The sequence below is a fragment of the Rhinolophus sinicus genome, linkage group LG10 (genome assembly GCF_036562045.2).
Source record: "Rhinolophus sinicus isolate RSC01 linkage group LG10, ASM3656204v1, whole genome shotgun sequence".
Taxonomy (NCBI): Eukaryota; Metazoa; Chordata; class Mammalia; order Chiroptera; family Rhinolophidae; genus Rhinolophus; species Rhinolophus sinicus.
In genome coordinates, this window is record NC_133759.1 from 71,541,543 (window position 1) to 71,558,339 (window position 16,797).

Consider the following 16,797-nt stretch of genomic DNA (forward strand, 5'->3'; position numbering starts at 1 on the left):
TGAAAAGTTAACCTACAGAATGGGAGAAAATATTTGTAAACCATATACCTGATAAGGGGTTAATATCCAGACTATATAAAGAACTCCTACAACTCAACAATAAAAAGAAATCCAATTAAAAAATGGGCAGAAGGGGCCGGCCCGGTGGATCAGGCAGTTGGAGCTCCATGCTCCTAACGCCGAAGGCTGACGGTTCGATTCCCACATGGGCCAGTGGGCTCTCAACCACAAGGTTGCTGGTTCGACTCCTCGAATCCCGCAAGGGATGGTGGGCTCCGCCCCCTGCAACTAGCAATGGCAACTGGACCTGGAGCTGAGCTGCGCCCTCCACAACTAAGATTGAAAGGACAACAACTTGACTTGGAAAAAAGTCCTGGAAGTACACACTGTTCCCCAATAAAGTCCTGTTTCCTTTCCCCAATAAAAATCTTTTTTAAAAAAAATAGAAAAACAGACACTAACAGATGTTGGTGAGGATGTAGAGAAATTGGAAGCCTTGTGCACTGTTGGTGGGAATGTAAAGTGGTGCAGCCACTACGGAAAACAGTATGGAGGTTCCTCAGAAAATTAAAAATAGAACTACCACATGATCCAGCAATCCCGCTCCTGAGTATTTATTAGAAGAAATCCAAAATACTAATTCTAAAAGATACCGCACCCTGATGTTCACAGCAGCATTATTCACAATAGCCGAGAGGTGGAAGCAACCCAGTGTCCATCACCAGATGACATGCATGGATGAAGAATATATGGGGTATCCACACAATGGAATATTAGCCTTAAAAAAAAAGGAAACTGTCACTTCAACAACGTGGACGAACTTTGAGGACATTGTGTTAAGTGAAATAAGCCGGTCACAAAAAGGACAAATACTGTGTGATTCCACTTATCTGAGGAATCTAAAATAGGCAAATTCTTCGAAACAGAAAGTAGAAGGTGGTTGTGGGGGTTGCTCGGGGAGGGGGGAGAGGGGAATTGTTCAATGAATAAGGAGTTTCAAATTTTGCAAGATGAGAAAGCTCTAGAGACCTGTTGCACAATGTTGTACATATAGTTAACACTAACATACTATACTCTTAAAAATGATTTAAAATGGTAAATTTTATTTATGTGTTCTTGATGACAATTTTAAAAAAATTTAATTGCAGACTTGGGTGCAAGAAATAACATGTTTCTAATTTTTTAATTTTGTTTGACCAACCTGATCTCAAGACCCCAAGGCTAGCAAATTCATTCTCATCTCACCCCAGGCCCATAAGGTTTCAGGGTCTAAAGTAAGGTGGAAGGACCCCCTCCTGGGCCAGATGAGTCTCTTCTCTCTCTCTCTTTCTGAGGTCCTCCCCCTCCCCACTCAGGGTTCCCCCTTAACAAAAGTCAGGAGGTACTGCCAACCCACTAACCTGGGATGCCCCTGCCTTTCTGCCCTGTCTCAGTGAGCAATGCTTAAAAACAGGAGAAGGAAAAAGCAAAAACACACACATATACACACTAATTTTTCAGTGAACCATCCTGCCTCAGACCTGATTCATGACCAGTCTAGTCTGTCTGTCTGTGGTGGTTATTCTGGGAATTGGAGTGGGGTGGCGGGGGGGGGGGGGGTTGCTGCCAGTTAAGGTTGACTTTTACAATAACTGACAGTGCTTTGTAATACAGCCACAGCCCAGAGCCTGGCGTGTGGTAGGTGGGCAGGATAGAGAGAGACAGGTATAAAGTGCCATTTAAATTGCAGTCTTCACTTGTGCACCTTTCCTCTGGTGCCTGAGAAAAAGAAAAGAAGAACAGGGCGTAGTTCAACTGAGAGGGAATGAAAACGAAGCTGGCAGAAGTGAAAATGGAAGGCCAAGGGGCATCGGGATGTGTGCATCGAGCTCCAGGAGAGGCCGTCCTCTCCCAGGCCAGGTGGGCTGCGTGCTGGGCCTGGACTTCTGACTGGGGCAGTGAGCCGGTCAGCATGTCCTTACCCAGAACCCTTTCCTTCGGGTCAGGGAGACCAACAGGGGCAGAGGGAGAGAAGGCAGAGGCAGGATGGCCCCCGTCATCAATTCAGAAAGGCTCAAAATGTGTGGATGGAGGGCTGGATACTGAAAAGACTCCGCATTGGTGTGCACGTTATCTGCAATAAATCATGAGAAATGTGTAAGCATCTCCCTCAAGCTGTGGGAGGGGGCAGTGCCGGAGGCTCTAGCCAGCGAATGGACGACAGTAGACAGATAGGATAGTGCCCGTTAGCGAGCTTAGGCATTTGAAATGCGATGACAGTGTCTTCATGTGGTGTGTTGTCTCTGCTGTTTTATTTTAGTGGATATTGAAAAGTATTGGTCAGGGCTTTCGTAAGATAACTCCCTCAGCTTTGTATTTCTCACAACTCTGAAGTTCCTCAGCTGCAAACTATTCTACCTCCAGTTTCCAAGTAGTAAATCTTTATGATTGGAGTTTCCAGGTAGTCAATCTTTTTGATTGGGGAAGGATTGCGAATGGATAAATGAACAGGTAGTTGAATAACTGAATGAGTGATTGAGGGGTGAGAGCACAGCCTACAGGGGAGGGCTCAGGGGAGCAAGGGGGAGGAGAGGCAGAAGAAGTGTTTCTCCCCACTCTTCTCCCCTCTACCAGCCAGCATGGTGGTGGGCAGGCTGCCCCCCGGATGCTACTGCGGGGTGGGTAGGTGGGCCAGCGGCCGGCTTGTTGTGCCCAAGCCCACTGGCTTCCCTTTTTAACGAGTCTGTCTTTGTTTTCCTGTCTAGGTCCCCCTGGACGGCGTGGCAAGCCTGGAAGAAGAGGCGATCCCGGTGAGTCCCAGGTTTTCCCATTTCCTAAACCTAGGCCTGGAAGTCTTCCCTGGGCCAGGGACCTGACTGGAAGCGCCAGGGCCGGTACCACTCCATTACTCAGGATCCTTGGTCCTGGGTCAGATCTTCCCCTCCCTTCCAATTGCAGCCCCTGTCCCCGAAGGCCACAGGCCCAGTGTCCAGTACTGCTTTTTTTTGACTTCTTGACATCACAGTTCCAGAAACTGTCCCCTTTATGCCCTTGGCACCCCCCAAATCTCATTATCATCCTCAGAAACTTCAGTCCCTAGTCTCCCACTCTGAAACAGCCCCCTCTCTTTGTGGGAACTGATGATTCCACCATCCCACGTCCCTACCATGGGTCCCTCAACATTATGCGACAGTTCTCCTATATGTCCCCGTCTCTCCCCAGATATAGCTTGTCCTTCCCTTGGCAGAGGCACCAGGAGAAGACTCCTTCACCTTCCTTCCAGACAACCTGCAGACTCACCTATTCTGCCACCCCTCCTGCCACCTTCATTTCACTCAAAACACACTCGCTCTGCCCACCCCCTTGCCCCGATGCAAGAAGTTTTCCTCAGAGGCATCCACACACCCCGCCCCTGCCCTGGGCCTTACACCTCACCTTCCACTCATCCCAGCCCCTCCAGGCTCTTTTTACTGTCACTCCATTGACATCATCTTGCCCACAGGTACCACCGGCCTCCTGGTGGTCATCTGGCAGTTGCTTTTCTGTCACTATCTTCCTTGACTCTCACTGTTGGCCACCCTCACCCCCTACGCCATATTCCCAGTTTCAACTCTAGCCTGTATTTCCTCCAACACCCCTGACCTTCTTCCTTTTGCCTTTTCTATAGGACCCCACTTGCCTCTTAAATGAATCTGGCCTTGGCTCTCTTCTCTCTTTTCTCCCACCCCTGTGGTTTCAGCTCCCCATGACCCTGACAACGCCCCCTGCCCTGACTCCAGCCTAGTCGTCTTCTCTGGGTCCAGAGTTTGGACATGGCCCCACTGAACCCAGCACTTCCCTCAGCCTGCTCTTCCCCCGCTCTCCATGCAAGAAGGAGACCCCTAACCACCCACCTCCCTGTCAGACACCTGGGCACTGTCCCGGGTCCCTCCTTCCCCATTCCAACACCAAGTCCCGGTCAGTCTCCTCCTCAGTACATCGCAGACCCGTGCCCACTTCTCCATCCTCACCAGCAGAGTTCCTGCAGCTCTTCCACTGTGTTCCCACCTCTAGCCTCATCGTGGTTGTCTGAGGCCCTCTCATACTGAGCTGCACTCCTGACCAGAATGTCATCTCCTCTACCTGAACTCTTACTGCAAGTTTATTACTCTTCATCCTTTAAGTCTAGCTCAAGCATTTCCTCCAAAACAAGCCTTCTCTAATTCCTCTGGCTGGAGGCCATCACCCCGAGTCTCCAACCCTCAGCACAGAGCCTGGCACAGAGCAGGCCCAGGAATATAAATGCACAAACAGAGAATGAATGAATGAACACATGCTCAGCCCCTAAGCAGCTTCACAAGGAGGGCACGGTGGTGATGCCAGAGGGGCCCACCCCCAAGAGGACCCCCAGCCTCAGAATTTTATCCCTAGCACTGGGCACGGGCTTCCTGCCCCCTTGTTGTACTGCATGCTTACACTATCTAGTTCCTTCTGTAAAGGCCATCCAGATAATTGCTAGAGTGCAATGGTAGGAAATGCCATCATGGTTCTCGGTGTGCTTTGACTTCCAGAAGCTGAAGGCTGTTTTATGTCTGATCGCTGTGGCTTCCTTTACTCTACATTTTATGTGTAATCACCACACACACACACACACACACACAAAACCAGCCTGCCAAATACACACTTCATCACTCAGTTTTCGTTTCTATCCCCGTAAAACATTTCATTTGTCTTTTATTGTGAGCTGCTGATGTATATTCTGGTGGGAGATGAGGAACACATAGTGACTTTTTTTATGACAAAATAATATTACTCAATTTACTCGAAACCTATTACAATTATGATTCCAGTTTACAACAATCTAAAAACCAAAGAAACATAAGGACTTATTGGTCCCCTGACCCTATGCTGAGTCCTTTCAAGTTCTTCATCCCATGTGATCCTCACAGAGCCCTGCAAGATAAACATATGGCATTAGCCCCATTTTGCAGATAAGGAAACTGAGGTTCCAAGGGGAGAAGTGTCTTGTCTAAGGTCAGCTGCTGGGCAAGGGGTGAGCAGCACCTCCTCCCCTTTCCCATGCAGTGTCTTGATTCTCTGCCTGTAAGAGAACGGTGTGAGCAGCACAGAGCAGATGTTCCTCTCTGATTAGCTTTGACTGGACCTAGTATTTATTTTTAGATAGTTTCACACACATGCACATCCTGGCTTTGGCAACTTCCTTTGTAAAACCAAGGCCTTTTCCTGTGTCCCAGAGAGAAAGGCTCTTTTTGCCGAGTGGGACAGTGTCTGGCTGAGATGCCTTCCTGCTGCTGCTGCAGTCCTGCAGATAGCTGAGCCTGCCTGCCTGTGGGAATGGGTCCTCTCTAGCTCCAGAGGGAGCCTCTGCCTGGAAAATGCCTCCATGGCCCTGCAGTGTTTATGTGTCTCTATCATAATGGAATAGATTTCTCCCCCCACCCCCACTGGCCCATTTCTCAGCTGGGAAAGCCTGGCACTGCTATTGCATTCTGGGGTCCTCTTTCTGGGGACCTTTGTCATGATCCTTTCTCCTTCCAGACCCCGCCTTTCCCCAAGAGCATCCATCTCTCTCCCCTGGCTTCCCCTGCCTTCCCGTGGCTTCCCCTGTCACCCCCTGCCTCCTCCAGCCCCAGATACCTCCCTCTGTCCCAGCACTTCTCGCACCTGGTTGTGGTGGTCTGCTCTAGACAGTCTTTCTCCTCCACCAGAAGCATGGGTTCCTCAGGGCAGGAGCTGGGGCTGGACACCCAGGCACTCAGGCGATGATCAATAAATGTTTGTGGACAGGAAGGAGGGGAAGATGGAGGAGGGAGAGAGAAAGGAGGATAAAGGTTAAGGAGGTGGGAAGAAACAAACATGAAGCGATCAAATGCTGCTTGGTTGATGCCTGTGCTAAACCTGCAGAGATAAATGGAGTCACTCACCAGGTCTCCACAGCTCCCAGCCATTTCAATGTACAATTTTTTTTTTTTTCTCACTCCACCCTGGCCCCAAGAAACCCTTTCTAAAAATCCAGTGGAAGAAGCACTTCTGGAATGGTGGATTAAGGACCTCTGAAATTCTGTTCCTTCATAAAAACAGCAAGAACACAAGAACAAATTGGCCTTTCTGACTTATGGAAATTAATGAAAGGCTTGCAACAACCCAATAAATGTCTGTTCAAGAAAAACATGAATCTTTCTAAGAACAACAATGTTAGTAACATTTTAACTTGCCTATCTCCTCAGTCCATAGTACCCTTAAAAAACCATCAGCCTTGCAACCACAGTACCTGTGAAAAGCAGCAGCTACTGGCGGAGGTAAACAGGTTTAAATCTCCCCAAATGCTCACTCCCTGAGAATTGTCACTATTTGACCTGACTGGCAGCTCCCTGAAAAAGTTTGTACATATGACTTGTCTTTATTGAACCTGATACAGAGCTTGCTCATTGAGAAAAGCCCTATCTCCATAATGCTTGTGAAGAACACTCAGCAGCAATTGTTTAGAATCGCAGCTGCCTGAGGTAGTGAAAGCAGTTTGGAGCAAACAAGAAGTTGACACAAAAACTTAAACAAAAATCTAGGCAATAAGAATTCTAAAGGGGCTTTGCAAAGCACCAACATATTCCTGGGGATCTAGAAGGCACATACATGTGCAGGGCTGTGTACATGTCCAGGAAAGACCTGAGAGAGCCTCAGTCTCTCACCTCTGGCTTACCTTGAGGCTCTGTCCAAGCAGGCAATGAAAGTAACAGCAGAGTTATAAACTGGCAGAGCACTGAAATTGTACTCCAACATACACAAAGAGCCGCTTGGCAAAGAGTAGGAAACTTAGTGGATCAAGACATTAAAGGAAACCTCTATCTATGCTGATCATTAAGCTAACCAAGCAGAGAATTAAGTAGCTGCATATGACAAAGAATACACACTAGAGATTTAGTCCAGGAAAACCCCTAAACAATAGAAAAACAATAACAACAAATGACAACAAGCACAGATCCTGAAAAGGAGGCACGGAACTTAATTTCCATAGTAGCCACATTAAATTAATTTACATGCCCAGTCTTTAACAAAAATTATGAGACACAAAAAGATACAAGAAAGTATAGCAATAAGAAAGGGGGAAAAAGCAATCTATAGAAACTGTCTCTAAGGAAGCCCAGATGGACTTACTAAACAAAGATTTTATATTTCCTGTTTTAAATATGCTCAAAGAACTAAGAAAACCATGTTTAAAGAATTAAAGGAAAGCCCAAGAATTAATGTACCACCAAATGGAGAATATCAATAGAAAGAGAGAAAGTACAAAAAAATAACCAAATAGAAATTCTGGAGCTGTAAAGTACAATAACTGAAATGGAAAAAAAAAAAAAAAAAAAGTCACTAGAAGAGCTCAACAGTAGATTTGGTCTGGCAGAAGAACGAATCAGTAAACTTGAAGATAGGTCTTAGAGACTATTCAGTCTAAGGAAGAAAGAGAGGAGAATGAACATAGTCTGAGAGATCTATGGGGCACTATAAAGTGTGCCAACATACACATATTATGGGCCCTAGAAAGAGAGAAGAGAGACAGAATCAGGAGAATTATATGAAAGAAGTATGGCCAAAACCTTACCAAATTCAAAGAAAAAATATTAATCTACACATAAGAGAAACTCAATAAATTTCAAATAGGATAAAGTCAAAGAGATTGACACCTAAGCACATTATAGCCACATTGCCAAAAGCAAAAAATGAAAAGAGACTTTTGAAAGCAGCAAGAGAACAACTCATCACAGAAAAGGGATCTTCAATAAGATTAATAGCTGATTTCTCATCAGAAATCATGAAAGCCAAGAGGCAGTGGGATGATATATTTAAAGTGATTTTTTAAAAACTGTCAACAAAGGAATCTATAGCCAGCAAAACTATCCTTGAAAAATGAAGGAGGGGAGATCCAGTCAAGACGGCAGAGTAGGTAATGCTGTGCTTATCTCCTCTCATGACCACATCAAAATTACAACTAAACTATAGAACAACCCTCATTGAGAATTACCTGAAGTCTTGCTGAACCGAAGCCCTGCAACTAAGGACATATAGAAGAAACCACCTCAAGACTGGTAGAAGGGGCAGAGATGTGGAACAAGCTGGTTCCATACCGATATGTTTAAAATTGAGAGGGATATCTTGGCTGTGGAGGTACCCCTCCCTCAGAAGAGCAAGGGGTCCTAGCCCCATACCAGGCTCCCCAGCCCAGGGTTCCAGTCCTGGGAAGAAAAGTCCCCATAATATCCGCATGTGAAAACCAGTGGAAATGGTCGCTGACTGAGACTAGGGTGGCTGCAGTCCCAAGTGATCCTCTTAAAGGTCCCATGCACAGACTCACTGACAGACTCACTCGTTCTGAGCTTCAGCACTGAGGCAGCAACTTGAAAGGTGCTGGGGACATATGGAAAGGAACTGAATTGTCTGACTTCAGGGCAAGGGCTGGAGGGGCAGCTTTCTCTCAGACAGAAGTGCTGGCAGAAGCTATTGTTTCTTTGTTGAACCCTCCCTTCTCCCAGCATGCAGACACAGATGGCTGCCATATCTGCGTCTCCATCAACCTGGCTAACACTGTTCATTCACCCTGAGACTGAGCCCCGCCATATTTTGGGCACACCCAAGCCATTTCCAAGGGCTTTTCCATACAAACAGCTGTCTTGGCTCATGCTGTGGACTTTCCTAAAAATCTCTCAAAGATTCACAAAACCCAAACAAGCAGCATCTGGCTTCAGTGTGTCCTGCACCTCTGGCTGAGCAGCCCTAAGCCCAGCAGTAGGAACAGCAAGCTTTGGTTCGTGGCTTGGCCTCTCGAGACACTTCCAAGCCCAGTGCAGGCAGCAACTATCTGTGGATTGCTTTGTGGTTCATGCCAGGGCACATGCTGTGGCTGAACTTGGCCTGCAGTGGGGCCCCTCCAGGAGGCCCCAGGGCTGGCTCACCCAGTGGCCAACTTCAGACCCAGTCAGTGCATCACTCAGCCACCTCCAGGGAAACCTAAGCACACTAAAAGCACACTAAGCAGGCACCAGAGCCCTGCTATATTGAATCCTGCTTCACAGGATCAGCCCCTGAGCAACAGCTCCTCCACTATAGTTACAGCCATTCCTTACAACCAATCAGCCCCAGGGTCTATCCCTCCCATTGATTTGCAAACAGCAACCAAGGCTCAACTACATCAGGTGGGCACACACAACACACTGAGGGACACACCTGGAGTACTCAGCTCAGGTGACCAAGGAGCCCCACAACACATTTACTACATGAGGCCACTCTAAGACCAGGAGGCATAGCAGCCCTATCTAATACATAAAAACAGACACAGGGAAGCAGCCAAAATGGGAAGACAAAGAAACATGTCCCAAATAAAATAACGGAACAATAACAGGGGGGAAAAAAAAGCTGAACAAAGTGGAGATAAGCAATCTAAAGATGAAGAGTTCAAAACACTGGTTATAAGGATGCTCAATGGACTCAGAGAGAACTTCAACAAAGAGATAGGGAACATAAAAATGGTGATAAAAGACATAAAAAGAACCTAGAAATAAAGACTACAATAACTGAAATGAAGAATATATTAGCGGAATCAACAGATGAAATGAAGCAGCAATTTGGAAGGTAACAGAAAACACCCAATCAGAGCAGCAAAAAGACAAAAGAACCCAAAAAAATGATGATAGTTTCAGGGGCCTCTGGGACATCAAGCATACCAATATTCACATCATAGGGTACCAGAAGGAGAAGAGCAAGAGCAAGGAATTGAAAACCTATTTGAAGAAATAACCTATTTGAAGGAAACTTTCCTAACCTGGTGAAGGAATTAGACATACAAGCCCAGGAAGTGCAGAGAGTCTGAAACAAGATGAACCCAAAGGGGCCCACACCAAGACACATCATAAATAAAATGCCAAAGTTTAAAGACAAAGAGAGAATCTTAAAAGCAGCAAGAGAAAAGCAGTTAGTTACTTACAAGGGAGCTCCCATAAGACTGTCAGCTGATTTCTCAACAGAAACTTTACAGGCCAGAAAGGATTGGCAGGAAATATTCAAAGTGATGAAAAGCAAGGACCTACAACCAAGATTACTCTACCCAGCAATGCTGTCATTTAAAATTGAAGGACAGATAAAGAGCTTCCCAGGAAAGAAAAAGCTAACGGAGTTCGTCAACACCAAATCAGAATTACAAGAAATCTTAGAGGGACTTCTTGAAGATGAAAAAAAATATCAAAAATAATTCATATTTTGACATTCATAAAATGGCAATAGCTACATATCTATCAACAATTACTTTCAATGTAAATGGGTTAAATGCTCCAATCAAAAGATAGAATGAATGAATAAGAAAACAAGACGCTTACATATGCTGCCTACAAGAGACTCACTTCAGATCAAAAGACACACACAGACTGAAAGTAAAGGAAGGAATAGAAAAAGATATTTCATGACAGTGGAAATGAAAAAAAAAAAAAAAAAACTGGGTAGCAATACTTATACCAGACGAAATAAACTTTAAAACAAAGTCTATAAGAAGAGACAATGGAGGACCCATTGATTCCACTTCTGGGTATTTATTCGAAGAGACCCAAAATGCTACTTCAAGGGGACATGTGCATCCATATGTTCATTGCAGCATTATTTACAGTGGCCAAGATGTGGAGGCAGCCTGGTTGCCCATAGATGGATGAATGGATGAAGAGTAGGTGGTACATGTATACAGTGGTTGGCCATGGAAGGAAATGGATTCTTGCCATCTGTGGTGGCATGGATGGATTTAGATGGTGTTATGCTGAGTGGAGTATGTCAGACAGAGAAAGATGATGCAGTGTGATTTCACTTTGATGTGGAATCTAAAGAACAAAATAAACAAACAAACAAAGCAGAAACAAGCTCATGGATACAGAGAATGTTCTGAAGACTGCCAGACGGGAAGGGTTATGGGGGTGGGTGAACAAGGTGAGGGGATTAAGAAGTACAAATTGGTAGTTACAAAACAGTCATGGGAATATAAAGTAAAGCATAAGGAATATAGTCAATAATATGGTAATAACTATGTATAGTGCCAGATGGGTACTAGACTAGTCAGAGGAATCACTACTTAAATTGTATAAATGTCTAACCACTATGCTGTACATCTGAAGTTAATATAAAATAATATTGAATGTCAACTGTAATTGAAAAATTTAAAAAGGAGGAGGGAGATGAAAGGGAATAAGAGATTCAAATTTCCAGGCATAAAACAAATAAGTCATGGGGATGTAATGTACAGCATAGGGAATATAGTCAATAATATAGTGATAGCGTGGTACAGTGTCAGATGGTTGCTGGACTTATCATGGTTATCACTTCTTTAGGTATATAAATATTGAATAACTCTGTGTATACCTGAAACTAATATAATATTGTGTGTTAGCTATATTTGAATAACTCTTGCATATACCTGAAACTAATATAATATTGTATGTTAGCTATATTTTTTAAAACTCTTTTTAAAAAATTTTTTAAATGAAGGAGAAATTAAGACATGCCCAGATAAACAAAAATGGAGAGAATTCATGACTATCAGACCTGACATACAAGAAATACTAAACAGAGTCCTTCAGTCTGAAATGAAAGGACATGAGACAGTAATTTAAATCCACGTAGAAATACAGAGCTTCAGTGAATGTAACCACATAGGCAAATATGAAAGACAATAAAAATGTATTTTTATTTGTAATTCTTTTCTCTATTCTGATTTAAAAGATAATTGCATAAAGTAATAATGATAAAACTGTTGGTGGGCTTATAATGTATAAAGTAATAAAGTAATATAGGATACCAAACAGCTATATTGGAGCAAAGTACTTGTATACAATTGAAAGCAAATTGTTTTTAATCAAAACCTGATTATCTTAAACTAAGATGTTAATTATAATCCCCAGGACAACCACTAAGAAAATAGCTTCCGGGCCAGCCAGGTGGCTCAGGTGGTTGGAGCACTGTACTCCTAACAGAGAGGTCGCCGGTTTGATTCCCACGTGGGCCAGTGAGCTGCGCCCTCTACAGCTAAGATTGTGAACAATGGCTCTCCCTGGAGCTGGACTGCCGTGAGCAGCCGAAGGTCGGCATGAGCTTCTGTGTGCTGCCGTGGGCTGCTGTGTGCTGCTGTGGGCTACCGTGTGCTGCCATGAGCAGCCTGTGGCCATCGTGAGTGGCCGGCAGCCAGTGTGAGTGGCCAGCAGCCAGTGTGGGTAGCCGGCAGCCAGCATGAGCAGCCAGCAGCCGGCGAGAGCTGCCGTGAGCTGCTGTGAACGGCCGACAAACAACAGGCAACCGACTGCCTGGGGGAGGGGGGAGTGCAAGGCTCATAACACCAGCATGGGCCAGGCAGCTGTGTCCTACACAACTAGAATGAGAAACAACAGCTTGAACCGGAATGGAAGGGGGGAAGGTGGAAAAAGTGGGGGGGGAGAAAATAACTCCCCAAAATAGCATCAAAAAAACAAAAGTACAGTAGTACCTCGGTTTTCTAACATAATCCTTTCCAGAAGACCATTCAAGTTCTGAAACGTTTGAAAACCAAGGCACGGTTTCCCCATAGAAAGTAATGCAAAATGGATTAATCCATTCCAGACCTTTAAAATCAACCCCTAAAACTGCAAACTTAGCATGAATTTTATTATCTAATGGTACCATAGATCCATAAAATTTATGGCGTTTGTAAACCAAAATGTTCATCAACGGAGACATTCGAAAACCAAGGTACTACTGTATTAAAATGGTATGCTAGCTTTTTGCAGCAGGTTTGCCACCAAAACACAGGTGTAGTGAAAACCACCACTAACTCTAACCCAAAATGGGAAAGGAAAAGACACATATCAACATCATTGTCTGTGGACACGTAGATTCCAGCAAGTCTACCACTACTGGTCATCTGATTTGCAAATATGGTGGGATCGACAAAAGAACCATAAAAACATTTGAGAAGGAGGCTGCTGAGATGGGAAGGGGCTCCTTCAAGTATGCCTGGGTCTTGGATAAACTGAAAGCTGAATGTGAATGTGGGATCACCATTGATATCTCCCTGTGGAAATTCGAGACCAGCAAGTATTATGTGACCATCACTGATGCCCCAGGACACAGAGACTTTATAAAAAACATGATTACAGGCACATCTCAGGCTGACTGTTCTGTCTTGATTGTTGCTGCTGGTGTTGGTGAATGTGAAGCAGGTATCTCCCAGAATGGGTAGACCCCTTAGCATGCCCTTCTGGCTTACACACTGGGTGTGAAACAACTAATTGTTGGTGTTAACAAAATGTATTCCACTGAGCTGCATTACAGCCAAGAGACAAGAGGTAATAGTTAAGGAAGTCAGCACCTACATTAAGACAATTGGCTACAAACCTGACACAGTAGCATTTGTGCCAATTTCTGGTTGGAATGGTGTCTTCATGCTGGAGCCAAGTGCTAACATGCCTTGGTTCAAGGGATGGAAAGTCACCTGTAAAGATGGCAGTGCCAGTGGAACCATGCTGCTTGAAGCTCTAGACTGCATCCTACCACCAACTCATCCAACTGACAAGCCTTTGCGTCTGCCCCTCCAGGATGTCTACGAAATTTGTGGTATTGGTCCTGTCCCTGTGGGCCCAGTGGAGACTGGTGTTCTCAGACCGGGCATGGTGGTCACTTTTGCTCCAATCAATGTTACAACTGAAATAAAGTCTGTTGAAATGTACCATGAAGCTTTGAGTGAAGCTCTTCCTGGGGACGACATGGGCTTTAATGTCAAGAATGTGTCTGTCGGGCCAGCCCAATAGCTCAGGCGGTTGGAGCTCCCTGCTCCTAACTCTGAAGGCTGCCAGTTCGCTTCCCACATGGGCCAGTGGGCTCTCAACCACAAGGTTGACGGTTCAACTCCTCAAGTCCCGCAAGGGATGGTGGGCTCCGGCCCCTGCAACTAAGATTGAACAAGGCACCTTGAGCTAAGCTGCCTCCCAGATGGTTCAGTTGGTTGGAGCGCGGGCTCTCAACCACAAGGTTGCCAGTTCGATTCCTCGAGTCCCGCAAGGGATGGTGGGCTACACCCCCTGCAACTAGCAACGGCAACTGGACCTGGAGCTGAGCTGCGCCCTCCACAACTAAAAAACTGAAAGGACAACAACTTGAAGCTGAACAGCACCTTCCACAACTAAGATTGAAAGGACAACAACCTGACTTGGAAAAAAAGGTCCTGGAAGTACACACTGTTCCCCAATAAAATCCTGTTCCCCTTCCCCAATTAAAAAAAAAATTATTAAGAAAAAAAAAATGATCCACCAATGTCTTCATGACTCAGGTGATTATCCTCAACCATCTAGGCCAAATCAGTGCCTATACACACCTGTGCTTGATTGTCACACAGCTCACATTACTTGCAAATTTGCTGAGCTGAAGGAGAAGATTGATCGTCGTTCAGGCAAAAAGCTGGAAGATGACCCCAAGTTTTTGAAATCTGGTAATGCTGCCATTGTTGACATGGTTCCTGGCAAGCCCAGGTGTGTTGAGAGTTTCTCTGACTACCCTCCTCTGGGCTGTTTTGCTGTTCGTGACATGAGACTGTTGCTGTGGGTGTCATCCAAGCAGTGGACAAGAAGACAGCTGGAGATGGCACGGTCACCAAGTCTGCCCCGAAAGCTCGGAGGCTAAATGAATATTATCCCCAATACCTGCCACCCCAGTCTCAATCAGTGGTGGAAGAACGGTCTCAGAACTGTTTGTCTCAATTGGCCATTTAAGTGTAACAGTAAAAGACTGGTTAATGATTACAATGCATGGTAAAAACTTCAGAAGGAAGGAGAATGTTCTGTGGACCATTTGTTTCTGTGTGTGGCAGTTTTTAAGTCATTAGTTTTTAAAATCAGTACTTTTTAATGGAAACAGCTTGACCAAAACTCTGTCACAGAATTTTGAGACCCATTAAAACAAAATTTAATGAGAAAGAAAAGGTATGCTAGAAAATATCTATATAATAGAAAAGAAGCAATAGTTGAGTAATGGAGGAAAAAAGAAGACATATGGAAATTAAATAGCAAATTTGCACATATAAGCCCTACCTTAGGAGCAATTACATTAAATATAAAAGGATTAAACACTCCAATCAAAGACAGAGATTGGCAGAATAGAAAAATGAATAAATATATAAATTAAAGCACAATCCAAAAGACACTCAACATCATTAATCATTAGGGAAGTGCAAATCAAAACCACAGTGAGATATCACCTCACACACATTAGGATAGCTACTATTTTAAAAATCAGAAAATAACAGGTATTGGCAAGGCTGTAACATGCTTTACAGGCTTGTAGTCTAGAAACAGTAAGCTATACCACATAGTCTAGGCATGTGGTAGGCTATATCACCTAGGTTTGTGTAAGCGCACTCTATGATGTGGACACAATGACAAAATCACCTGAAAACACATTTCTCAGAACGTATACCCACCGTTAAGCGGCACATGACCATAATTTCAGCCTGCATTGTTTGTGGTGCCTCTTCTATGCCAGTGCTGACCTGGGCACTTAGCACATGCACAGTATCTCGCTCAATCCTCACAGTAGTTCAGAGACGCAGGGGTGGTTACGCCCACATTTCACAGTACCAGAATTTGCCTCAGGGAGAGTAGGCACTTGCTCAGGGTCTGGAGCTCATCTGCTGGAGAGCCAGGGTTCTAAGGCCTGGACACTCCCTGATAGTATTGGCATAATTAAAGACAGGGCCTGAGGCTTGAGCTAAGTGTCTGGCTCCCTAATTCCTTATTGGCTCTGAATTTGCCAACTTCCAAGCCTCATTTCGTGTACTCAGTTTAAAAGCCCTTGGCCCAATCTGCTCCCCTGGGAAGCCCCTGGAGAAGCATGGCTGAAGGTTGTCCTCATGGTGGGGGCAGTTTGGGTTTTCAAGAGTCAGGAGCCAGCGTCTCTTAACCTGAGGTTGCTGAGTGGTGGGAGGCAGAGGGCTGGGTCAGAGCCAGGGCCTGTCGGGCAGAGCAGGAAGCAGGTGGGGTGGGAGTCAGGAGTCTGGGCACAACACAGAGGAGCAGCTGTGAGCTGTGAGCAAGTAGAATGGCCCCAACAGCCATGGGCACCAAGGCCAGCCCTCACCTCCTGGTGTGCAGCTGCGCACCTGCCAGGCTATGGAAAATATTCTACCCAGTTTGCTTTTCCTGGAATATACCATTCGGGAAACACTCAGGCAATGATCATCCCAGGAGGGGCTAGAGCTCAAGGTGGGCACAATGGGTCCCCAGACCTCCACACACCTCTGCTTACCCATCAACAAGCCACTCATGCACCCTCCGAACCTCAAGGTACATGTGGGCATGGCACCCAGTTTGGGAAACCCTGTCGGACCACATCAATTTAGTTAAACAGGCCATGGAGTCACTGACCCCTCTACTCCCTCAGACCTATTTCATTTATTTCCAGAGTCAGCTGGCTCTTATTTAATAGCTCCCACATTCCTGACAGCGGAGTCAGCAGATCCAAGCAATGCCTGGAACACATGTTTGAAAGCTGTGTGTGCAATGGGGCCAAGCCGTGGGGGGACCACCCTCCAGCCAGCCTCATGTCTCGGCAGGGACCCCTGCACAGCCTGAGCCAGGCCCCCTGCACCATCTATCACTGCTGGGTGCCCGGCCTGTTGCTGGCCCCAGATCCCATCTCCAGAGGCTACAGCAGCCACAGCACAAATCCTAGGCAATGAAGCCCTCTTCTAAGAAGGCTTAGAAGAGACGATGGCCTGCCGGGCAGCCCCTCATCCATTCAGCGGAGATTTACTGAGTATATGTGTCTGCCAGGCCC

The 16,797-nt window shown here is 45.5% G+C and overlaps 1 protein-coding gene and 1 pseudogene across 1 annotated transcript in view; both read left to right on the forward strand.

Moving 5' to 3' along the window:
• Positions 1 to 16,797, forward strand: part of COL23A1 (collagen type XXIII alpha 1 chain) — a 319,317-nt gene that overhangs the window by 251,444 nt on the left and 51,076 nt on the right. Inside the window, exon 3 of the mRNA XM_074313377.1 lies at positions 2,745 to 2,789. Within this exon, the coding sequence (XP_074169478.1) occupies positions 2,745 to 2,789 (45 nt within the window). The remainder of the gene's footprint in view (positions 1 to 2,744; positions 2,790 to 16,797) is intronic.
• On the forward strand, positions 12,656 to 14,735 carry LOC109434253 (elongation factor 1-alpha 1; annotated as a pseudogene).